Genomic DNA, 26,043 nt, shown 5'->3' with positions numbered 1-26,043 from the left:
GCTGTGATTGCCTCCAAGATACATCAAGGCATTTGTCAGGAAAAGAAATATATTTTACTAGACCAATTAAGATAATTACAAAAAACAGACCATCTCACAGTCACACAAGGCCTTCCTCACAAAGTCTCTGTATTGTCTCTCCTGCATTTATGAACTAGAAAATGCCTCCTTAATGGTGTGCTGGCCAGAAGATTGAATTGATTGAATATATAACCAAACCTCGTTACAGGAGTTACAAGTTTGCAAAGATTTTATATTTTGAACTAGGGTAAAATCTAATCAAACTAGAAATGTATTTTCAAAAGCACTTTTCCTCTCCCTCTCATCATTAGACTCTTCACTGACCTCTTTCACCTTTTCATATACATGTGGATCAGTGAGTAACTATTTACATTTTATGCTGAAAATTAAGAGGCCAAGAAATGCATGCCAGAACAAAGAGAATGTAGATCAATCTAATGCTAAAGCAATCAAGGAGAAAATGAGGTAAAATCACTTTGCAGATCCCTCCCCAGTTTCAGGAACAAGTACAACAGGAAATCACAAGCCACCATAAATTTAATAGCATATCCACAAGACCAAAATACACCGAGCAAACACCACTGAATATAGCTGAAAAAGTGTAAAAATCATTTTCCTTTTCACATGGATGTAAAATGCTATGAAGTAGAACAGAACCCGTAGTAGAGGGTGATTGCAAATTTCTCCCGTTGCCCCAGCAGCACTCTCTGATCCCAAAGGGTTAAATTCTACAACCAAGCACTGTTCAGCTTCCACAATCTCATCCAAAACTGGCACCTCTGATGAAACTGTGAAAGGTCATGAGGAGACCGTGTGGGATACAGACATCTGAGCAACCAGAAAATCCATTTTACATGTGTGAGTTCATTTAATTATCTACTTAGATGGCAGGAATCTCTTGTCACTGTTGAACTAAGGTCACTGAATCATGAGCTTAAAATATAATATTCTTCATCCCTCTGTCCAGATTCAAGGTTTCAAGGCCATGATGGCTTTTATGTAACCAACTACGAGATGCTGCCAACAGAGCAGCCATTTCATTGCTGCACAACAAAAACGTATCCACACATTCACAATCAGATATGGGAAGAAATATCTGAAAATGTCTGTGAAATCACTCACTTTGCAGCTTCTAAAAATCTTCCTTTCTGTGTGGTATGCGCACACCCTATTTGAGAGATATTTGGTATAATCTGTGCAATGGAGAATTACATCTAGCACTGATTGCTAGACAACACCTAACTGTAATAGCCGGTATATTCCAATGAAAGCCAGGTCATTTGACCTTCTGCATCCTGTTTTAACCAAGCCAGGAACACTCCTGCTATGCCATCTGTTCCTACCACGGAAGCAGCAACACAAGGACACTGAAGAAGACGACCTGTGCCTAAGCAGTTTGGTCCTACTTGAGCCAAGGCAGCATACGGTCATGTCGTGTGTTCATCAAGACACCAGTGCAACAAACTTCCTAATTTCAGCTGAGGATGGTAGCCAGGCTATGCTAAAAACAACTATGCCACTCATAACAGCAATAACAAGGTTGGTAACACTAACAGGAAACCACAATAGCACTGCTGTGCCTAATGTCTTCATCATTTTAATTTTCTGTCATTCCCTTCACTTAGATTGCAATACAGATCTTTAACTCTGTATTGAAAGGGTTGCTAAACTGTTTCACCCGGATCAAGTGCACCATTTTTCTGGACTAAAGTTAGAAGAGATATGAAAGGGGAGGAAGAGTAGTTACATGTGGCCTAAATTAAGTATTTCTTAGGCCATATTTCCAGGCTGGAATTATCCAGGTTCTGGAAGATGAGCAAAAATGTCCACATGTGTGTATACAAATCTTGCTGGATACACTTAAAATTTTAAATAGCAAGCTTGACATCTTCATCTGCTTCGTTATGTCCTGAGCACACCCTTGTCGTAAGACCATGTACTTTGAACGTGATCTGCACATTGCATTCAGCCATTCCAGAACTTTACAGTGTTCCAGTCTCCCACACTTCCCGTTTCCCTGACAGGACTGATGGACAAATCTGACAGAGAGGCTTCCTCTGATGTGTGGTATATCACAGAACAATAGAACTGCTGAGGCTGGAAGGGACTTTCTGATCATCTAGTCCACAGCCCCAGCTCAACCAGGGACAGCTAGAGCAGGCTGCCCAGGACTGTGTCCAGTAAGGCATATATTCTTAGATGGATATCTCCTTAGATGGAGACTCCACCACCTCTCTGGGAAACCAGCACTTGGTCTGCCTCACCGTGAAAAACTGACTGCAGAAGTTCAGAGGAAACCTCCTGTGTTTCAGTTTGTGCCTTTTACCTCACGTGCTGCCACTGGGCATCATTGAGAGCCTGGCTCTGTCTTTGTCCTCCTAACTGAGGTTATTTTCACACATCAGTAAGAGTTTCCACGAGCTTTCTCTCCTCCAGGCTGAGCAGCTTCACTTCTCCTGGCCTCTCCTTACAGGAAACAAGCTCCAGTCCCTCTCTCTTCCCAGTGCAGCTCAGGATGCTGCTGCTGCCTTTGCTGCAAAGGCACACTGCTGGCTCATGGCCACCTTTTTATCCACCAGGACCCCAAGCTTCTTCTCTCCCCCAAGCTGCTTTCTATCTGCTCAGCCCCAGACTGACTAATAACATCTTAAGTGTCTGAAAATGAGCTCCCCTTTAAAATGTGTGCCTGCATAACACCAGACTTGGATACTGATGCACAAACAGCAAAGGAAAAATAGTTCCTTCAGACTAGACCAGGCAGTGGAATTTGTTACAGCCAACTGTGAAGTGTTGATGAGTCAAACATGAGACTTTAAGAGAAGTGCTCAGCTTGCAGCTACCCTGACTTAAAACATTCCTCTCAGACACTCACAAAGGACCAAAACAGACAGTTATAGTCTTCTGCTTTGAAAACATCTCCCTGGTGTAGTTTGATAAGATTCCACTCTCTCCTGTACAACAAAAGAAGATAAATACCCGTGAACAGCAGTTTTATGCCTCCTATGAAAGACAACTCATCTTCAACCTTCTACATCCATCATTTCAACAACAGAGATGAAACTTCCACTGGGCTATCTCAATTCCCATGTCTGGCCAAGGAAAAAGTGAATCCCTGAAAAGAAAACATTCTACACAATTTGCTACATCATGAACATTGCGTCCAAAATCAAAGGCAAGTGGTCAGTAGCCTGTTGCAGTCTGAAGTGTCTTCTGGGTTCTTAATTCAATTTCCACATGGCTTCTGTAACTATAAAACCTCCTTCCATGGTTAAAGGCTTCTTCCATGACTTGAAGACATGGCCAAAGCACACTACCATCTTTCTCTGGATCAACTCTGGATCTTCTGGATCAACTACCCTCTCCCACGGTACATGGCAGCAGACAGAAGCTACAGAGCTCATAAGTAAGGGAAGGAAGAACACATTCTCAATGACCCAGTATGCCACAAGCCAAAATCAAATTGATCTTCCAAATCATGTAGTGAGAAGTTGCACCCTCTCCTGAAATTGCCCTTTCATGGCCACAGTGGTGTTCTTAGGATCAAGATTCCAAAGACAAGACCTGTGATGCAACAGATGCAGTGACAAAGGGTGGCAGAATTCCACCTCTTCTGCTGAGACCTCACCTATGGAGTATGATTGTGACCTCAAAATTTACTATTACCACAATGAAACAAAAGGCTCACGTCACAATAGTTCACGATTCTACAGGAATTTTCTCAGTGGGAATAAATGGAAGAAGCATCAATAAAAATTTTGCCACGTTGCACTCTTGCTTAATGCACTGCAGAGAAAAGGGGGAATATATATGGTCAGTGTTTCCTTTTCTGACCTTTTTTCTCAAAGAAAGTGCTAGTCTTAGACATCTGCACACATTAGACAGATGCACAAGGGCAAACAGGTTAAAAATGTGAAAGTCTAAGTGCATGGTTCACAGTATTTCTGCAGTTCTCTCTCCATGCAAAATTCTACTGAACTTCAATCAGATTAATTCTTTTGCTGAAAAATGAATGCAGGATTGATTACCTATGGCCTCTGCATCTCAAAGGACTGCACCTAGTACAAGGACAGACTGTAAGCTACAGGTGATCACACCCTGCTTCCAAGAGATTGAGAAGACAGTGATTTGGAAAGTGCTAGTCTTCAAGAGGCATTCAAAACAAATATCTTGAGTCTTCAGGACGATTCTGAAGAAATGTATTATTTATTTAACATATTTCACCATTTAAATCTTTATAATTCCACACCCATTATACAAGTCAGAACTTTCCAGAGTCTGAAACACAGCAATCAGGAACCACATGTGCATGATTGCTTATAAAACCAAAATGTTGTATAAAACACATACAGGGCATTAAGAAAACTGAGGTGGGAGACCAGCTCAACTAATTTCTTCAGCCTACACAGACATATGCCCAAAGGATAAAACTATCATCTTCTAGATATTACATCTATTCTGCACCATTTTAATTTCTAAGCAGTCAGACCTTTTGCCCAAGGAGTCTTCCCACTTGGCACTGTTAACACAGACCTGAAAAAATCATATATTCATTTCAAAATTGAGTAGAAACACAACTTACTAACAATACTTCAGCTACTTATTCCTCCAGATTTCAAATATAAAGCCACAGCTTTGCGCCCCTGAAACAAACTCACCCCGCAGGCAGGATATGGGTTGGATTCTCACCACTGTGCCCCAGTGAACCAAGGTGCACAGGGACTTCTCAGCTGTTCCTGCATGGCATTCCATTCATGCACTGGAATCGCTGTGGATCAGCCCATATGGGCAGGCCAGGGACAGGCACTGCCTTCATTTCACACAGCAGCTCTTCAGCGTGGCCATACAAACTTAAGAACAAGACAAATCCTGCACTATGGCAACTTGCTCCAAGGGCACCTGGAGGCAGAAGCAGTGCCTGGAGAATTCACATGGCGAGGCCAAAGCAGAGACAGCATCTGGGAGCAGAAGTGGTGACTGCTTCAGAATGGGACAAATGCCCTCCTGCACATGCAGAAGACATATTCACGAATCAGGAGAGGTGTTCATCCTGAATAATAAATCTTAGGAGCTGTCACCTGCTCGGGTGGAGTGGATAGAAGATCCACGCTTAAATAAATATAACCTGTTTGATTTAAAAAATCACTGCCTCCAGCAAACACTTGAGTATATATTTACATGAAGAACAGAAGAATGAGTAGGCAGAATACAATATTCCACTCCATTCCAGAAGCACATTGCATAAAAATCCCACAAATACAAGCCTGGAGCAATGTCAAGATTATTTCACTGCCTACTAAAAACCTGCAATTTTGCTGTTAAGCTTGATGTTTGGAGCAAGATTCATTAATGGTCTAACAAAAGGTGAAACCACTCACAGAACGCAGTCGGTTTTGGTAGCAGGGGACACATGACCTCGCCCACAGGCCATGGGAGAGGTTCTCATTTCAGAGTCAGAAGCTGGATTCAAAAGCAGGGAGACATCACTAACAGCCACTGCTGTTAAAAGGGCAAGAGGATGCAGGCACTGCCCTTGTTAAGCAGGCAGCAGGTCTGTGAGCAGTTCTGCAGACAGAGCAAGGCAGAGCTGAACAGCGTGGCTGAAGAGGAGTCCTCTCATGGGCCTGGCTAAGGGGATCAGACTGTGCAGTTCCAGTGCTTAACATTTATCCATTTAGAAACCTTTTCAGCTCAGGTCACTCAACTCATCGCATGTACAGCATTAGCTATTGACAAATAACCTTTATAGCATTTAAGCACAGGAACACATCTACTAAAAAAACATCAGATTTAATACTTTCCTGCTCACAGCTGACTCATTATGTGGCTTGAACTTTATATTTAAATCCTGTGTGTGTGTGTGTGTGTGTGTGTGTGTGTGCAGTATGTCTCTTGCTATTTGCTTTGGTTTTTCAAATATGTTGTTAAGTGAAAAATGTTCTGCTGTACAAGCCAAAGATGCTGAACACAGTAAGCTACTGTCAGTCTGAAAATATATACTAACTTTTCAACTGCTACATTGCATAAATAGGTATTTAGAGGCTGTTTAAAAGCAGATTATTTATGTAACAGTTCATAATAAATCCTGTAGCAACAGTACCATTTTCATGCAAATTTGAACTGAACGCCTTTTAAAAATATACTCATTTTGTCTAATATATTAGACAAAATGAGTATATTTTTAAAAGGCATTCACAAAGACATTTACACAAAGGTAAAGCAGTTCAGAAAAGAAAGTGTTACTGAGCTGTGCAGTTTTCAATATGCATCAACTTCAATTTTGTGAATATACTGGGTCAGATTCAGCTGTGTCACAAATCCAGAGATGTCAGAATATTCTCTAATTAGTATTTCCTGCCTTTGCAGAACACTAGGCAGATGGTCACGTTTTAAAGAGATTTCAGTACAGTGGCCAGAAGTCCTTCCTCACTGATGGTGCCATATGATTGAAGTGTCTCAGGTCAGGATCCAGTCTCAAAAAAATGACACAAAAATCACAATTTCCATGGACTTATAGAAATTTGGGATAAATCACTTCTGAAAATTAAGTCCTTCAATTAAATCAGTAGTCTCCAGTGGTTCGTTTTTTGCTTTTTTTTATATTAATAACATTTGATCTTGAAATGCCACCTCATGTGTCAGGGCTCAGCCCCAGGCAAAGATTTTTCATTAAATGGGAAAATAAATGCTTAGAGGACAAACTCTGGAACCTAAAAGAAATTCAAGCCATCAGTTGTGCAAATAAACTGGAGTCATAATCTAGCCTTCAGAGAGACCCAGGTCTCCCCTGCTCAGTTTTATAAGTTACAGGATCAAGTAGGGCAGAAAAGTTCTGCTGTGGAGGCTTTAGTCTACTACAACCTAAGTCTATTGAACAGAAATATCAATTTCTAAATTGGCACTAAGTTAAAGAAAATTGAAAAGTGAGCCATATTTTATATTTTCAAATGCTTTCAGTGTATCTCTAAAAGTATGATCCTAAATGGATTATCCATGGGGCAATCTTTGCAGAGCCAGGAGCTGGACTTCCATGATCCTTGTGGGCCCCTTCCAACTCAGAATATTCTACAATAAGAAATTGTTCCATTAAAATTTGGAACCTGAATTTCTCTGCTTAATTGTGACATTTTACTTCTGATGCAGAACTCCTGTGGTCTTCACTGAACCAGACAACACTCAGAAAATACACAGGGGAAGCCACAGCAGCCTTGTGGGACAACTAAATGTGGTGCTAAATGTAAAACTTCCAGGGACAGCAGAACAATTCCCTCTCTTTGCTGACTCAGTACCAGCTTTTCCTTCAACACTGACAGCAATTACTGGGAATTAGTGTCAAGTGGCCTAGGGCTGTGGGACAGACAGGTATCCCACAAGAGTGTGGTAAGAGAAGGCCTCCAGGTGAAAGGAGTTTTAGATTTGGAGTTAACAAGTGCTGACCTACTGAAGGAAGAAGTATTGATGATCAAGTACAAATCCCTGTCATGCTCAGCCCTCTTGAATATACAACCATTGAATATTAATTTTATATTTTTTTTTTTAGAAGCTGACATTTCAACCCCCTGCTCCTATTTCTGGCTGCATAACTTTGCATCCTCTATTCCCCATGTATAAAGAACAGGATTCTTGTGTACAAGTATATTTTTTCCTCCAGCAACGCATAAAGGAGTGGGTGTTCACATATGTGTAAGGCATATGTGTGAGCATTCACCCACATTAACATTTTTGGGTTGTCAGTGGCTAGGTCTGCGTGCAAGTAATCATAAGACAGGTTGAGACACAACACGGAAATCTGTCCCATCTGCAAAATTAAATCAATCATGTGCTGTCAGCAGAGATTTTGCTCAGAAAGAGCTTGAATCTTACAACATGTTATTGACTTAAAGGCCGTGCTGGTAAAGAAAATGGTATAAATTAAACCATTTCTCACCTCAGTATTATATCCTTCACATAAATATCTAACAGAGGGGCAAGCAAAGAAAACACAACTGTCCAAAAATGTCAGGTCTGTAATTCAGTGACCACTGCTAAACCAAGGGGACTGGGATTCTTTGGGCAGCTCACCTTACACACATCAGGGATACTAGCTGGGATTTTTTTACCTGCCAGCTCAGGGTTTTTTGCATCCAAATAGTGTATTGCAGTTGACACAATTTCTTCTCTCTGAAGAGCAGAGAGAAAAGTCTTCTGAGTTGTACTCCTCTGTCTGCTCAGGGGATCTGAGGAAGCAGGGAGAACAGATGGGCAAAGTAGTATGTGCAAAAGCATCTCTGAACCCAGCAAGTCACTCAACAGAAGATCTAGAAGGGACTCTTCAGCTGTCACTTTCCCAGAGGTATCACATAACATTTTTGGGGGCTGGGTTTTTGGTTTTTTGGTTTTTGTTGTTTGGTTGTTTTTTTTATGACAGGGATTTTTATATATTAAGCTGAAAATATCTGTGGGACTTTTGGCATTGACAGCATTCAGTTAGTCCAAGAAATCAACAGGCTCTGTCCATTGGGCCACAAATGATGACCTTCCAGGAAAGGTCTATGACTACAGAACTGCCCAATTCTGCTACACAGAAATCACTACAATGAGCATGGGGAGGGTACAGATGAGTTCTGTTACCACTATGGCATTTTATTTCCTGAGTCTGGGTAGCTCCTCACAAGAAAAAGGAATTACATCCTAGCAGCATTTACCACCCACAGACCCTGACGGATTTAGCAAGAGGTACGGTGATTCAGTACACAGAGGGTGGATTAAAAATAGTGACGTTGTGGCTAAGTTGCCTCCACTGTGTCTCTAAACACCGACAGCCTCAAAGCAGCCACTTGAAAACTATCTGTGCTATTGGAGTTGTATGTCCACACACCAAGGTCATAAAACATCTCCTGGGCATGAAGGCAATGAAGCCAGAAAAAAAGACAATCTGGCCAAAAATCCTGATTATACACATAGTTACTGAGCAAAACCTCTACTTCCTACTCTGTGCATTACAGCTTTAAAAACAGATGAGTCAAGAAGGCAAGTGGAGAGAGCAGCACAGCACAAACTCAGTAGCATCACCATGCCCCAGGATATAATAAAATGGATAGAGAAAAGCTCAAACATACAGAGAGACTGTTCTACTTCTGCAGTATGCAATCAGAATGTTTGTTCTGGGATAAAACAAACATCCATAATCAATACCAAAGGAATGCTGGACTGCATCTCATGTACTTGAGGAACTGATCAAGAAATAATTTATCCCTGTACAAGTCTTGCCCTTGTAAGTCTGCCAAGGTCAGTGTCACTTTAGGTTATCAGCTGTTGGAAGTGCTGGCTAAGTTAAACTGCCTAGAGCAAGCTTTAAACTTACATACCCAACTTCTTTGACAAAATGTCTGTGTCTTACTTTATCTGAATTTGCAATCCCCTGATAATGCAAGGCACATTCTTCCCCTGTGCTCCTTATTCTCTGTCCTTACTTCCCTCTTTGGCTCAGATAAGTCTTCCATATGTAGCAGACCAAGACTTCACTACAGAGAACATACAAGCATCACTCAGCTGACATTCAGCATCTTATGTCCCTCTTAAGAGATAATTCAAATTAGATTTAAATCCTGGTAAGGTGGGGTTTTTCCATTAAAAAGTGGCTGTATGTGCAGTTTCTTAAAGTGATGAAAAAAAATTTCTTTTTCTACAAGTCACCATAAAACCAGTAATCTCCTTATCAAGTTATGAGCCACAGACTAGGACCTAAACCCCACTATTCAGTGATCTGAATGCAGGTTTTTGCTTCAGCCACAGCCTTAGCAAGTGTCCCAAAGGCAGTAGAACCTCTCTGGTCTGCCCTGTACCTTCACAGTAGCTCAGGCCCTTTGTTTCACTGAAAGACCAAGCTTATTTCAGCCCTTAAGTTAATTCTAAAGCAGTTCTTAAACTCCCAAGTCACTTCACTGCTTTTTTAAGGTGCAAATATGTTTTTTTCCTTCAAATCTGACAGTATCACCGCTCTCTTTTGCTTAGAAATCCAGTGTTAGAAACTGTAACTGCTTGGGTGCAACAGAGGATTTTATTGACCAAGTATTCCCCAGGTAACCCTGGCAGGAGCAGAGGCCATGCAGCCTGGTAGGCTTTGCAGCACTCCAGGAGATTGGGAGCAAAAGCTTTCAGAAATCAGTGCACTTTTCCAAACTGAATCTGGATCAGTTATTCCACAGGAAAATGTGATTTTTCCTTTATTATACCACTACTACCAACTGTCTCACCTCCACAAATCATTCTTTAAATATAAAATAATTAGCACTCTGAAGGAAAATGGAGAAAACATTTATACTTTAAACAGCACAAACCAAATCCACAGACTTCTATGTTGCTGTTTCAGTTAAATCAGTCACATTTTCTACTTTGGCTGTTTCCAGCAACAATTCAAGTTGCAAAGTCTCTGTCAGGTACAAGGGCCTGTACAGTACCAGAAGAGCAGAGAGCCATTCTCTCAAGGAATGAGCTCATTATGAACAGAAGCCCAACAGATGCATGGCATCTCACAGAAACCTGGTTAAAAAGAGAAAGATGAACATTTAGCCTCTCAGCAATACCACATTGTTCAACAAAAGGCACATTTGGTATGGAAAGATGAACCTTTGCTCCACTGTCTCCTCTTCAGTGCTAAAAATAATAGTGAGCCATGCAAGCAGCAGTTTTGCTATTTAGCTTTACAAATTCAGGTTATTAAGCTTGGATGTACAAAATCATTCCCTTCCTACCATGGATCATATGAACTGATAGTAAGGAACACTCAGGACTGGACACTGACCAGCCCTTGCTTTCAAAACTCACTAAGCCCAGAACAATCAAAATGAATACAGTCAAGTTCAATAAGAGAATCAAGAGTGAAACTACCATTACCACTAGGAAGAAAAAGGAAGCTCTGCAAAAAGCTCTGAATAATACAGCCCTTGACTACCTTTTACCCCATCTAGCACATTCCTGTCTTGTTTCTCTGACTCTTTTTTTTTTTTTTTTGTATTTCTGGTCAAGGTGAATGGTTAAAAAATGTGCATGAAGACATTTTTTAAAAGCTAGTGGATCTAGACAGCAGAGAGACTAGATGATCTGGAGAAGGCTGAATGGGAGCCAAATTACAAAAAGAGACAAATTAAACATTTTTTAATTGCCTTGTAGCTTCCCACAGAATCTCCCAGAAAAGGTACTAGTCCACCTGTTCATTTTATTTTCAGGTAAGTGCTTCTAAAAATAAGTCAGAGGAAGAGATAAGCATGGACTGACAAGGATGTGAGGGAGAAAGAAAGAACGAGTGGTCTTCAGACACTGAAATGAGAGGCTGTACATCCAACCAGAAGGATCAGCACCATCTTGTGTTGTAGAAAAAGCAGATTTTCCTCTTCCCTGCATGTAAATTGAGGGGGGCATCATTTTAGAACTGTTTCATTATGAGGTCAAATCTCTTCATCTCATACAAACTGCTCTCACCCCTGCCTCCTCCATTCCCAAGGTCAAGTATAAAAGGTAATACAGAGGATCCAGATTTGCTCTTGTAGGAAATTTGGCTGTGCCACTGGTGACCAGAGTCCCCACAGCCTGAATGACTGCCCTGGAGTAAGACAGGAAATTCACAGGAGAAATGGAAAGCCGATGAATAGGAAAATGCCTACATCATCCCATTTCCAAACACGTTCAGATCAGGGAAAAACTAGCAAATGGATTTCCAAGCTAACAAACAGCAGTCTCATGTTAACATTCACAGTAAGCTGCCAGTCCCATTGGCTCCTGACACCCTGCTGCAGCTCCCTGCACTGCCTTGGGTTTGCACTTCAGAGGAGATTTTACGATAACAGAATCACTTGACTGCAAGGACAGAAAACATCAGCATATGGAAAATATTTTTTCTAACACTATAGGTATATATGCACTACCAAAGGACTATTCCCTCTCCAGTAAAACAACCAAAGAATTAAACTGAGATTAAGTATGGCAAAAAGGGATCATAAAAAGCAAATGCTAAGATGACTACAGAGCTGCAGCTGGGAGCTGCTAAATTGTTCCTTTGGAAAAAAATAATTATAATTTCTAAAATATATAAAAAACCACACCAGATTTACAAGTGTTTTCCCTGAAAGTCTGCATTTTTAAATCACAGCTTTAAACATGCCAGGATGGCAAAAGTCATGAATCATTTACCTGTGATACTAAAGCACTGCAGCAAAACCTCTAGTCGACATAATTCTGAGCTACTTTAAATGAGTGCCCCCTTACATATATTAACATTCTCATAACGTTGGCATTCTAAAAAAAAAAAAAAAAAGTCCAAAATACTCTTTTTTTCAGTCCTGTAACCTTGGCCTAGCTGAAATACTGACTTCCTGAGCAGCATAGATCTACCTGGTTTAAGTACAAGGCTTCTCAGACAGCCTTTTGGAAGAACCAAGAAAACCCTTCCACATGCAGAACCCAGAGTTTAAAAATACACCTACCAGTAGCATTCAGGAAACACACCTCCCAGTACATCAAGGCTACTGCAGAAAGGCATCTTTCATCTTGGTTTTGACAAAATTCCTCTCCCCACAGTGAACACAATCTATCTGATGGATTTCTCTTTGAAATGAGGAATGAAGTCCGTCTCTGTAACGTTACTGAATATGAAATAAAAATGAAATAGAATCTAAATATACCAACACTATCCCGCTCTCCATCCCTCACATGAATCCAGGATCGCTCTTGCGCCTAAACAGAAGCATTAGAGGCAGCACTCATCCATTTTTCAGAGGAAAAAGCAACCTTGTAAATGCTAAAACCAGCATAAGAACCTTGGAAAGAGTGTCAATGAGTGCAGTATATTTTTTGCCTTTTCATTCCTGGGTTGTGGTTTTGGTTTGGTTTTTATGGTTGTTGTTTCTTACTCTTACTCAGCATATGTGCATACATCTCTCTATTTATCTTCCTCGCTACCCATCCACCTATCCATAAGATTAATGAGGTGCATGCTAAGTGCATTAGTGCATGCCTGCGTGTAAAGACAGATATGTACCCATCTTTTATAACCAGATGCCCCTTCCTGCAATTTCTTCCACTGGCATCTCTTACAGCCACTGTGCAGAGGCATGTCCCATCATGACCTAATTTCCATAATGGAGTTGGGCTTCATCTGCACACATTGTGCAATCATTCATATATTTTATCTGGTTAGTATTTTCGTTGGGATTTTCCCTTTGAACTTAAATATCCTAGCCCTCTACAGACCAGCCTAGTCTTGACAAAATCAGTCCTAGGCTGTACCTTTCTGGTCTCTAAGACAGGTGCACTGGATAAAGGCAGCAGTGACAGATGATGCACAGGCTACCAGCAGGGAAGGACTCTGCTAGACTTGAAAGGTGGATTCCTCCATCTGGGGAAACATTTCTGAGTGTCAAAAGACAAGGGGACAAAGCCTGAAACAACAGCCTCACTTGTTGGGACATGAATCCCACCGTGTAGAGTGAGGGGGAGTTTTAAAATGTGGGTACTGTGCTGTCACAACCATGTCACACCCTCCAGCTCACCCACGTAACTCCAGATGGTATTAACCTGAATTATTATTATCAGAAAGGAAAAGAGACTGTATCCTCCATACTTCTTCCCTGGCCCCACAAAAGAACCTCAGGCCTTGGAGAAGTGCAGAGAAAAGAGCATGTGGTGTTATGAGTCAGCAATGGAAAGAACTGCCCAGGATGATTATCTCTGAACCCAAGGAGGGATAGAGCAGGACCCAGGATTGTGGTTGCTTGGTGCTGCCCCAGAATGGTTGTGACTCTACTTTTTGGGGGGCCATGGTCCCCCTTCGGAGGAGAGAAGAATGTTCTGCACTTTCACAAGATCAAGACAAATGGCTGTGTATTTTCATTTTTACTATTGCTCATGATAACACCATTTCATCTTAATTCCTTCAAGATTACTGCAAAGCTGGTAATTGCAATCAAGCTATTTTATAAGTCCAATTTACAGGAGACCAAATTATTTATTATTTATTTTCAGTTCTAAGTGGATCATTTGTGTTTTCTCTGAGTAAGATGATGTGTACAAAATATCCCTAAAAATGTCAACTAAGTGGAGAGATACAGAAAAATGCCTCTCTGTCTCATAAGTACCCATTGCTTTCAGAATACAAATCATTCTTACACAAACACAAGAAATAGCGTGGTAGGCTTCCACAGACTGCTAGAAATACATAAAAAAAACCCCACTGTATCCCATGAAGTTCTTACAGCTAAAAGTTCTTACAGCAAGTAGTGCTGTTGACTTCAGTCCCCACACTACCACAGATCTCCTCTTGCTAACCCAGCTCTTAGTGCTGCTCTAAACCCAGCTTCCATTTTAGCCTAACCAATCAACTCACCCCCATGCACTCTGCAATACTCCCCACCTCTCCCCCTGCCATTCCTGAATGACACAGTCTTTCTGGATACCCACAATTAGCAACCATTTCACTGGAAATGGGAACTCAGGCACTGGGGCTGACAGCTGTTAAGCAGCTGCATTTCAAAATTCCAGTTAAAATTGTTTATTTGCAAACACATGGAAGTTTTGAGCTATTGACTGGCTTTTGTGTGGATCTAATCTATCACCACAGGGCTGTTCAGTATATACAACTTCACTCAGCCTGCAGAAGTAAAATACAAATTCACTTGGGTGCAATTTACTGTGGCAATAACCATACTGTTTACATCATGATCAAGTACAAAGAGTTGGTCTAATATCCCCAAGGAGAACAGACTGAGTAAATAAGCATCTTTTATGGGAGGGCTCTGAGATTTATTCCTGATGCTTTCCAATTGTAACTTTGGAAAATCCTTGCAAGCCCTTCAGAACAAGCAAGGTAAAGCTGACCTTTTTGATAGCTGCTAGTAAAATATCTGATCTTGTGTTAGGAACAAACTTAGCTGTGACCTTCTCTAAACCAGAAAAATGGAAGTTCCACCATCGAGAATCACAACAGCTCCTTCTGTGATGGCAGCAGCACATGTGCATCGGGCAACTACAGCTAAACTTCAGCTCCCAGGCTGTTAATTAATCCATTTATTTAATGATTAAGACTCTTTTGAAAGACTCTTTGCTGAGGCAGACAGTCTGCATTCTTCCAGCCTGACCCAGGAAAGCGATAGCAGAAGTCAGGATGGCCCAAGACACAGAACTGATGGATTTGCACTGACAAGCAGCACAGTGGAGGAAGTAACACTTGGGAATAGGAGTAAACACTTGATTCTCTTCCTAGACATGGAAGTCCTCAGATTCAGCTATGTTACAGCAATGATAATTTGAGTTAGACTTGACAAAAACATTTTATAAAGGTTAGAGAATGAAGCATTTGGATAAACAGTACAGTTTCCAACCTAAAGTCTCAAATGGTAACAGGCCTGAGGTAAATGTTTGACTCCCGTGTTCTGGGCAGGAGGACAAACTACAGGCACTTCTGAGCTCGTCCTATTTCTGTGACTCTGCTCTCAAGTGTGTTGTCCCATGCCTTGAAAGAAGGCAATGAAATTGCTGTTCCATAGTTTTTTGCTGTACACACTCACTGGTGCTAATGACAGAAGTGAGAACAGGACCCCAAGTTTACAGGCTTCTTTTTCTGAGCATCTTCTCCACCCTCCCAGCATGTATGGCAGCTTTTCTCTTGAATCTGTATGGTGTTCTCCAGCCTCCTGACAGATAAACAGCTATGAGTTCTGCTGCCTTTCTGCAGTACCAAAAAAGATCTGAAGGCTTTGCATTTTCAAAGACAGCCTCTTCTTTTTAGCGTGTTCTCTCGGTCTCCAGAATGGAAGTCCAGTGATATAATGATTCCTCTGATTCATGTGCATGCCATATCCCATTTTTTCCTTTAGCAGTGTACAAGAGAGTGTATTTTTAGGATGTTATCTCATGGTACCCTTGATAACCCAACTTCTACATAATCTAACCCTTAGTAACATAACCTGTTTTCTTCCTCAGGCTATTTTAAGCTGTTTCCTCTTTTCGGTTTCCAGATTTATTTTTTCCAGATTATGTAAATTTCTCTAGTTGCAGAATTTGGCTTTACACAGAAACTCTGTTGCACCCTTAGCTGTGCCTCACCTCTGCAGAAAGGGTCAAGGGACCAGACCTGTTTCAGCCTTCTGTGTCCTCTGCATTACATCTTACGTTTTCATGAGCAAACATTTGTAAACTGAACCCATATTTTTATGGGAGCACATTACACATCCACCGATTTCCAAAGTGGGATGGGCAGTATAAGGCTATGGCACTCATGCCACATCCTGCATGGAGCTCCCTGTCATGTAATGATCTTCCGCTCTCTAACTGTTCAAGTATGTTAGAATTAATTTAAAGCACATGCAGTACTTCTCTAATGTTGCCCTTTCATGTAAACTGTGATCATGAACCACATGACTGAGCGAGGCAGAAATACCCTTCCTGTTAATATGGGCTTTACACCATGAGAAACCTGCATAATACCATTCTTCAGGGCTCTGCCCTAACTCATAACACTTCTTTTTGTTGTTATTCTGAAAATGTTTTTGGTGTCTGGAAAAATGCCATGTGCTATCTCAGACATAAAGGAGTCAGGCAAATAAACCACACTGGAAAAACTCTCTGTGATTTGCTTAAGTAGCAATTTAAGTGAATAGGAAATCAGCTGCTCATCTAAATCAGAAGACAGTCACAGCCAAAAAATCCTATTATAGAGACCATATTATAAAAATGTGGATTAGGAATTTCCCTAAATTCTATTTACAGAAGAAAGTGCCGGATGAAGATCCAAAGGATCTCTTCCCTGTATATGGCAACATCTGTTTCTTACGTAAAAAGTGTCTTCAGGACATTTAATCTCCCTACAGTCATTTCTCCATCTACAAAGGAGCAAAATAAAACTTACACTCCTTCATAATGTACTTTGAACTCCATGGATGAGAAGAGCTATATGAAAAAAAAGTCACATTTTTATTACTGTTGTTACTATTAAGCTACCACAAGCAAGAATATTTGTCAAATTATAGGTTTAATGAGGTATGTTTATGAAAAGTAAGTTGGGGTGCTGGCAGAAAAGCCCCTATTCTCCTTTCTGAAGCTGGTCATATTGACAAAATCAATTAATATAGAAATGTTCCTGATAAATTCTGGAACAGAAGAGGAACCCAGGATGGACACTACTCAATTTAAAAGATTCAAGGGTCACACATGTGGAAACACATTTGACCCACAGGACCTCAGTGAGAACAGATGGCACTACCGACCTCTTTCACTGTTTACAGTACAAGGAGAAAGAAACATCCCGACTTGGATAAATCCATCAGCAGCCCAGCTGTTCAGGAAAAGCCATTGGAAGCCCCCTCTGAAAAGCAGGAGGCCAAACTTGGTGTCGACAGAAGCAATGGGGTAACACAGTCAGATAGAAGGTGGACACCAAAAACTGCTGTTACAAACCACGCCACTGTGAGAATTAATAGATGTACAGCCCACAATTGGTTTCATAATGCTCTGCTTGTGCCACCTCAAAGGAAGCATCTGAGGAGATGTAAAACCAAGTGAGGAGATGCCAGTTTCACAGTTAAATTGCTGAATTTGGTAGGATCCTGTTCCTTCAGTCCCTTAATATGTTAGCAAAGCAAATTTTTCCACTTAGTGAATCAAATTGTGCACACTACACCACTTTATCCCTCAAGCTCATTTTCTGACTGAGCAATGCTCACCAGTAAATGTAGCCCAGCCTTCATTCACATTTGCACTGGCACACAGCAAACATGAATTCAGGCCACTTTTTTGTCCTTTTCCTGCCCAAAAACCTCATGGAAATGCACAGCACAAGTACAAGGTTTCCTACTTCTAATAATGTGCATTTTGTTATAAAAATAAATGAGCTGCAATCAGAGTTTGATGATATTTGAAAGAAAAAGTTGAGCACATGATCAATGCTGCAGAAAAAAATCCATAAGAATCCATAAAAGTTAAAGAAGATAGCATTTTCCTGATTCTGGTAAAAATGTTTAATTATTAAACTCCACAAATACCAACAACAAAAATCATGAATAGTAAGAACCTTCTACTTTGATAAAGCTCAGTTTATACTTTGCTAAAATTCCTATTTCTCATTCCAGGGACATTTTCTTTGGGAGGTTCTCAAAATCCCTCATAGCACGCCCACAAAATACATCACTTATCTACTTTACAGATGAGAAAATCAAGCAAAGCATAATTAATTAATTCTCCTAAAGTTGTAATCATCCCTAATATAGAGATCAAAGATTCTCTATTGCAATCCTGGGAGTAAGGGAGCAAAGCAGAGAAGCAAAAGTTAACCTCAGTCTCCAAATGACACGGCACATCAGTGATAAAGCTCCTTCTTGCAGAGTGCTAAGAAACTGATTTAACATTAATCTATCAAATATGCCCACCTCTCTCAAGGCTGTAGGCAGATGGATGTGCCACTAAGACAAATGATGAACTGCCATCCTCTGATGTCACAGGCCTTGCCACTTGCAATCAGAGCAGCACTGGAATGGTACTTAACTGCTGAGAACAGAGGTTGCATGAGGTACAGCTGGGACTGAGATCCTGTCAGGATGGGAGAAATCTTTTCCTTCCAAAACACAGAGCTTCTCCAATAAGCTGGAGGTTAAAAACAATCCTGCTAAATAACTGATGATTTCATCAAATGTGCAGGGAATTCAAGGCTGAAATGTCTATTTTGCTTGATAAGAAAAGCAGACACACTGAGAGGGAGACAGTAAAATACATTAACCACAGACTTAGTAAGAGGGTATCAGAAAATACTCAAAGTTTTCAGAAAACCTTCTTTATAATCCCAAAATCACATGTAAGGTAGTTATGGGAAATCTCTGGCTGACTTTTCCTGACAGAAACAACTGCAGGTTTCCAAAAACTCAGCCCTATCACAGACCTGCTTCATCAGCACACATCAAAAACTTGTATTACCCCAGGGGAACCAGTCCACCATCCTCAGAAACCTGAGGGATGTGTTTTTGATGGCCACTACATCCAAAATCAATTGTTAGTTACCATAACCACGGCTTAACCAAAATTTCAATCAAATGCAATACAATCACAGAGCAGTAACAATTCAGCCTTGGTCTAGAGAAAGAAGCTCACTGCTATTCTTCATGGAATCACTAAAATTCAGTACATTTGAAGATTTCACAAAACACCAGATTTCTTTGCCATCACGCATGATGTACTTCCCAGCTTAAATGCACTACTGATGTGCAGGGATGTTGCCTGCAGAACATGCAGAAACACCATATATTGATTACAGTGCCAAAAAAAGAGCAATTTTTGCCCTGGGAGCTACAGGAAACCAGAAGCTGAATATAACCCAGCATCATCCTACAATAACAACAAAGAAACCTGGGATATCTGAGCAGGAGCAGAGCTCCATGGCACAGAATATTCCTCAGCTCTGTTCATTGCCAGCGAGGCACATTCCACAGGGAAGTGGTTCCATGAGAGCAAGCTCATGGTCTGAATGACCAGCAATCCAGAAAGTATGACAAAAAACGCAGGAAAAGTTCAGAGAAACTGCACCAATCCAGGCTTTGGAGGAATTGGAGTGTGCATTTTTGCAGTGGAACATGGAAGAGATGAAACAGACCATGAAAGACAGCTAGAATGTTGACCCTGCTCGAGGCCAGGAGGCAAGACAAGGTCATGGCCCTCTCCAAGCCTGTGGTGATGTGTGCTTCAGCCCTTAGACTCCCCACTGGGCCCTGCAGAGGAACAGAGATCACCCAGCTGATGCACAACAACAAAGCAGGCACATGCCCAAGTCACATCTGGGTACAGGACCACATAACAAACCTCAAAAACAGAAGACAATTGAACTTCTTTGTCTCTTTTTTTGTCCCTCCCGATGAGGAGCAGCTGAGGGAGCTGGGGAGGCTCAGCCTGGAGAAAATGAAGCTGAGGAGGGACCTTATCACTCTACAACCACCTGAAAGGAGGGTGTAGCCTGGTGGGGGACGGCCCCTTCTCCCAGGTAATGAGCAACAGGACAGAAGGAAATGGCCTCAAGTTGCACCAGAGGAGATTTAGATTGGATATTAGAAAAAATTTCTTCACCAAAAGGGTGGTTGAGCACTGTAACAGGCTGCCCAGGGAGGTGGTTGAGTCAGCCACCCTGGGGTATTTAAAAGTGGCACTTGGGGCCATGGTTTGGTGGTGGGCTTGGCAGTGCTGGGTTAACACCTGGGCTCAATGATCTTAAAGGTCTTTTCCAACCTAAAAGATTCTGTGATTCTGTAAACAAAAATAAACAGATGAAAGACACAGGCTGAAGTATGAGAGATACACTTTATCCTCAGTATCAGCAGGGTTTTAAATACATGGGGGATGAATGAAGGATATTGATAGATGAAAGGTTTGCTCACTTGAGTTCACTTCTACAGCAAATTTTTTCGCTAGATTCACTTTTGCGAAAGTCAAAGTGTAATAAACAAAGTTATTCTCTGTAGGGTTATTGACAAGAAAAAAAGAGTTATAAGTAGTATTGATTTGGGGTGAAATGGTAGAACGTGACAATCAATAGAGCTTAGTCAGATATAAAATAGAAGGAGTCACACAAGTCATGACAGGATTATTACAGGAGACAAATCCTGGTATCAGCCAAGGAAGGGAAGAAGCTGTAAATGGGATCCAAAATACAAGTTGTGGATTGCTTTCTAGAAAAAATAACCCTAAATTATTCATTCTAATGTTTTAATATGTGAGGTAGTTTTTATTTCAGCATATTGTCAGTGCTGTTTTTCTAAAGCTTTAGAAACAAATTCTTTCCACCTCCATATTATTTTCATTAAATGTCATCAAAGCTCTTTTCAAATCTCTGAGAGAAGTATGATTATCCTTATTTAACAGATAATGAGAAGATAGAAAGAGACTGGAGCTACATTTTCCAAACCAGTCAGTAATGCCGCGTGCCTTGTGTCTAAATACAGAAATCCATAAAATGAGAGTCCAACAGAAATGAAATTTTCAAAGGTCCCGGGAAGTCACAACTTTGGTCAACAGCTGCTTACAAGTTCCCAAACTCTGGGCCATGGGCTGGGGACCCAGAAGCTGAGCCCTCACAGCAAACACAGCAAGTGACGTAAGCACAGTGAGCTTGCTCACAGATACAACAGAGCCTAAAATAGGAGGGATGCTAATTCACAGTCCCCTGTTCTAATTACAAAGCTCATTATTTTTACCACTCCAATGACTCAGGGTGAAAGAAACCCAACAACCGTATATTCTACCACATGAAAGGACTCTACATTTGCCGGGATTTATACAGTGCCTACCTTCGGAGCACAACCACAGTGGAAAATAATAGCAATAATCAGAACAGCAATGAATGTTTTTCACTGGTGATTATGCACAATCGTTCAGTGCATTGCCTTTTCCTAGACTGTGGACCAAAAAAAAAACCCCAAATTATTGAAAGATGCTAAAATGATTTACAAATGAAATTCGATACAGAATTAGTTACACTACTGAGGTGAAAGGCAGCAGCATTAATAACGATCAGCACTGCACAACAATTTATTGCAGGCTGTGATGAAAACTATTCCATTCGAGGGAGATATGAACCATATTCTGAAGAACCTCTTGCACTAATCCGCTAAATAAGCGCTGACAATCAAACTGTGGGATATGCAGAGCCTCAGGGAGGAGGGGGCCTTAGAATAGCTTCATTTTTATGAATGGAGCCATAAGAAGGAGGTTAGAGAAGGACAGGAGCACGCACAACTCCAGTCCTGAGAAAGGCACAGGACAGGCTGAACAGCACCACCACACCGAAACATGAGCTGCCCAGGAAATCAAGGGTTACACAGTTGCAATAAAATAAAATTAAAAAAGAAAAAAAAGCCATTGATTTCTGAAGAGAGATATGTAGTGACTGCAACAGTTTAAAAGCTTTTTTAGCTGGAATCACATTTGCAGTCATGGGATTTCTATCAGAAAATGGCATTATCGTCTCCAGAGAGAAAACTAGGACTGAATCACATCAGGAGGAGGATGGACAAGATGACCTTTTGAAGTCCTCTTCAGCCGTATTCCTGTAAGTCCATATTCAGTGACAGAAAGCACATCTGGACTGGAGCTGTTGGGGCTTAGGCATTCGAGTTAGAAAATTTTGGCATAAGTCTTTGGCATGAGAAGAAGCCCAAGCAATTTTTATATTGGGCTCTGTCTGCCATTAGTGATGCGATTCAATCATAAAATGGCTTATTCCCCCAACACAAATATATAATACCATGCTGGAGCAGGAATGTGAAGCTGCTCTCATTATCACAGCTAAGTTCATTTTACAGCAAAGCAGTTTACTTTAAGACTTTTCCAGTAATCCAAGTCTAATTATGGAATCAATTTAAAACAATTTTGTAATTAAAAGTACCTGCTGAAAATATCTCAAAGGCTCAATAATTTAAATGATAGTGTTAAAAAAGTAATTAAAATTAAAAAGGCCAAATGAGGCTGGGTCGCTTCTCCACTAGGAGAGTGTTGAAGGACGTTGTATTTGCTAACCCGAATCGCCAGCTTCTTCCCCAAATTCCTGCTTTCCCCTGCTGCATGGGGATTTCGCACTAAGAGTCATCCAGGAGATGTCTGAGCGGACCGCGGCGGGGCAAGGCGGCTTTTTCTTTTTCTTTTTTTTTTTCTTTAAATTCAAAAAATTACGCTGTTTCAAGACGAAGCTGTACTTAGAGAGAGCCAGCGCTCCCTAGCCGGGGCCGGGGTGAGGCTCTCTCCTGCCGGGGGTCCCCACGCAGGGTGCCGAAGGCTGCGCGCCCCCGCCGCGGGCACGGGAGAGGGTGGGGGGCGCAGGGGGGGAACTTTCCCCGCTCCCCCCGGGTCGGGGCTGCGGGGGCGGCCGGGGATGGGGTGGCTCGGCCGGGGCCGGGCGGAGGAGGGGACCGGGGACGGGGCCGGGGCCCCTCACTCACTCACCGCCCGCCGCCAGCCCCGGGCCGAGGCTCAGCGCCAGCTGCAGCCACAGCGCAGCGGCCAGCGCCCGCCGCCGAGCCGCCGGGAGGGCACCGCCGCCGCTCGCCTGCTTCCCATGACACATCTTCTGCCCGCCAAAGGCATCCGGTTCGCCGCCACCTGCAACGAGAGAGCCGCTCCGCCTCGCCGCTGCCCGGGGCTCCGCGCCGGCTCCGCGGGTCGCCCCCGCCGCCCGTGGCGCGGCTGCCCCCGCGCCGCCCCCCGCCAGCCCCGGGACGCGCTCCCGCCGCCCTCCCGGCCCCGCGGCTCCCCCGGCCCTGCCCCCGCCGCCGCCGCCGCCGCTACCTGCGGGGGCCCCCCCGCCAGAGCCGGCGGTACCTCCGCGGCTGCTGCCGCCGCCTCCGCCGCTGCGGCTCGGCAGCCTGCCGGGGCCGGGCGGAGCGCACACGCACACACTGGCACACACACACCGACACGCCGCACACGCACACAGGGACGCGCAGCAGCCCGCAGCCCGCCGGCCCTACCTGGGAGCGGGGCAGCGGCCGCCGCAGCGCGCACCTGCCCGGCCCGCCCGGCCGGCCCGAGCGGAGCGGAGGCGCGGGGAGCCGTGCGCGGCGGGAGCGCGGGCAGCCCCGGCGTGCAGAGCACGCATGGCAGCCGGGCACGGCCGCGCCGCCGCTCCGCTCCGGCCCGCCCGGACACCCCGGGACGGCCCGGCCCGGGGGGACACCCCGGCCCCGCGCCGGGGGGCGCCCCAACGCTGCCCAGGGTAGGGGAAGGCGAAGTTAAGGCTTCGCTCCCGGTAGTTTCCGCTACGTTTCTCTGCCGGTTTTTCACCTCAAACGCGGTTTCGTGGTGCGCAGCTCTGAGGGAGCATCTTTGGAATGCCCTGTGCTTCGTCACGTAGGCAGAACGTTAGATACGAGACGCAGTTTAGCAGCGCTGGTGGCAGCGCTGCGTCTTTCACAGTTTTTGGGAGTGGGAAGGTGTATTCCTGAGCACTCTCACCCATCAGCTGCCGCTGGGGAACGGCAGGACGCCTGGGCCTGCCGGCTGGAGCGATTTGCTGTTAGGAATCAGCATCCGGCTATATTTAGTGAATCTGTGAAATTCACAGCCACGAATCACTGAATCAGAGACGCGGTCTCGTGGCTCCAGCAGCTGTGGTAGCTCTGTGTTTCCTGCTGCCATTCCCAGCGTGCTGTCAGGGGTATCGCCCCTTTGCCCGCAGCCGGGCATTGCATCTCTTCCCTTGCTCAGAGGTAGCAGAGGGTGTCCTCTAGCTGAAGAGGACTCTGCTAAGCAGATGAAGGTGTTTGGCACACTCCTGGGACACAGCAAGTGGAGCAAAACCAGGCACAGGGAAATACACATTTGTAATGAAACATACCTACGCTCAGTACAAACACAGACCCAAAGGTATGTGGGATAATATTAGCAGCACGTGGATATAGCACATCCTGATGCTTCAAAGTTAATAGTAAATACCGGTGAAGTTCTTTTCAAGTGTCTCAGCTACCTGATGCTGTCTCCTCCAAGTTAAAACTTAAGGCTCTTCATGAGAGATTTTAGTTCAAACCATTTATAGGTTCAAAGGCCAGCATAAGAAGCACGGTTCTTTATCTCCCCTGAAGAAAATGGGCATCTCACAGTAAAATGCAGGTATTCTGCTAAGAATGGGGAAGTATGTGGCCAATGTTCAGCTAAGAGAATGTACTATCTCTGAAATACCTTTGCTGCTCCTTTTAAACAGGAAAATTTGGAAACTAAAGAGCATTTTCACCAAGCATCATTTCCTGATCAGGTCAGTTTTCATTTCCCCAGCCAGCCCAAAGAGGGAGTTCAGGTCAGAAATAGCCCTCATAAGCTGTGCAAATACAGCACAGGCACAGTTACATGACAGAGATGTTCTTCAAAAGCAATAAACCATTGGCTACTACAAGTGGCAGGACAGAACAATAATGCAGCAATTCCTATTATCTGTAACAAGAGGATCTTTATTTTACTAGTTTGGTAGGTTTAATTTTTGAAATCAAAATAGCAAGAGATAATATCCTGAGCATTCTGGTGCTATTTGTGTTCTCCATCAATTAAAATGCAAAGTGCTGGATGCAATGTTTACCTTCGGTGTGGATGGGGCACCCAGATACTTCTGAGGAGGAAGAGGCAAATGAACTAATGTCTGTCAGTGTTGATAGTTACTATTTAACCCTTGTTTCTGCCATTTATTCCTGTCCCCTGTGAGAGGATATCCTATGTGGGCAGCTGTACCTCTGACAGTATTCAGCCTGAGGAAAGACAACTGAGTGCTCCAGGCACCTGTCAGCCACCCCACGTGAGGGGGAGCACCACTGGTCCAAACAGCACCAGGAAATCAAGATTTTCTTGTGCAGCAGCTCCTCTTCAAAATCTTAGTGAACTGTAAAAATTCACCTCTTGCTGAGCAGGGCATGTATGTGCAAGGTAGTGGCAGTGGCTGAAGGGGCTGGGGGAATCCCTCCAGTGGCTGAAGGAGTTTAGCAGGAATCCATGTCAGCCAAGAGCAGGGAAGGGCTCCTGCAGCCCAGGAAAGCCTAAACTGAGTGAGGAGCAGCAAAAGGTGGAGGAGGATGAAGCCTGAGGCAGCCCCGACGACAGAGAGGCAGAGGGGAAGGAGCTGCTTCACTTTGGCTTGGACTTTTTTTCTGGAAGGGATGGATGGATTGCCTGAAGGGCTACAACCGCTCTGTGACCAAATCTGACATCTGTAATCAATTCTAGTGCATCCTCCTGAGCTGAAGTGGGGCCAGAGCAGTGATCAGCAGGCTGGACCTGAATCTCTGAGCTGCTGTTACATAGCACTGACTGTAAAATACAGGAGGATTTGTCCCCTGATTATCCCACCCAGATTTCTGTCATGATTTCTGTGCCTTCCTACACTTGGCTTCCCCTCCACTATTTTTTTTAAGCAGGTTACAGATGAGCCTCAAACCTGTGGGGACTAACCCTAAATTGCCTCTGGTGGGGATAAACCCTCCCTGGTGCTGGTGCAGATGGGCTGGAAACAAGTCTGAGAGATTATGTGACATTTTTATTGTTTCA

The 26,043-nt window shown here is 43.2% G+C and overlaps 1 protein-coding gene across 3 annotated transcripts in view; it reads right to left on the bottom strand.

The window, feature by feature from the left end:
* SUSD4 (sushi domain containing 4) overlaps positions 1-23,946 on the bottom strand; it is a 74,362-nt gene extending 50,416 nt beyond the window's left edge. The window contains exons 1-2 of one of the 3 annotated variants that reach the window (XM_015622935.3): positions 23,800-23,946; positions 22,963-23,118 (exon numbers count right to left, since the gene is read on the bottom strand). In XM_015622935.3, coding sequence (XP_015478421.1) covers positions 22,963-23,083 — 121 coding nt within the window. In that variant the 5' untranslated portion in view covers positions 23,084-23,118; positions 23,800-23,946. Of the gene's footprint in view, positions 1-22,962; positions 23,119-23,304; positions 23,385-23,486; positions 23,552-23,799 lie in introns of those variants that run through there. The other 2 variants (XM_015622934.2, XM_015622933.2) reach the window with 2 other exon arrangements.
* Between the last annotated feature and the right edge of the window lie 2,097 nt (positions 23,947-26,043).

This window comes from Parus major, chromosome 3 (genome assembly GCF_001522545.3).
Source record: "Parus major isolate Abel chromosome 3, Parus_major1.1, whole genome shotgun sequence".
NCBI lineage: Eukaryota > Metazoa > Chordata > Aves > Passeriformes > Paridae > Parus > Parus major.
This window is presented reverse-complemented; position numbering and strand designations above follow the sequence as displayed.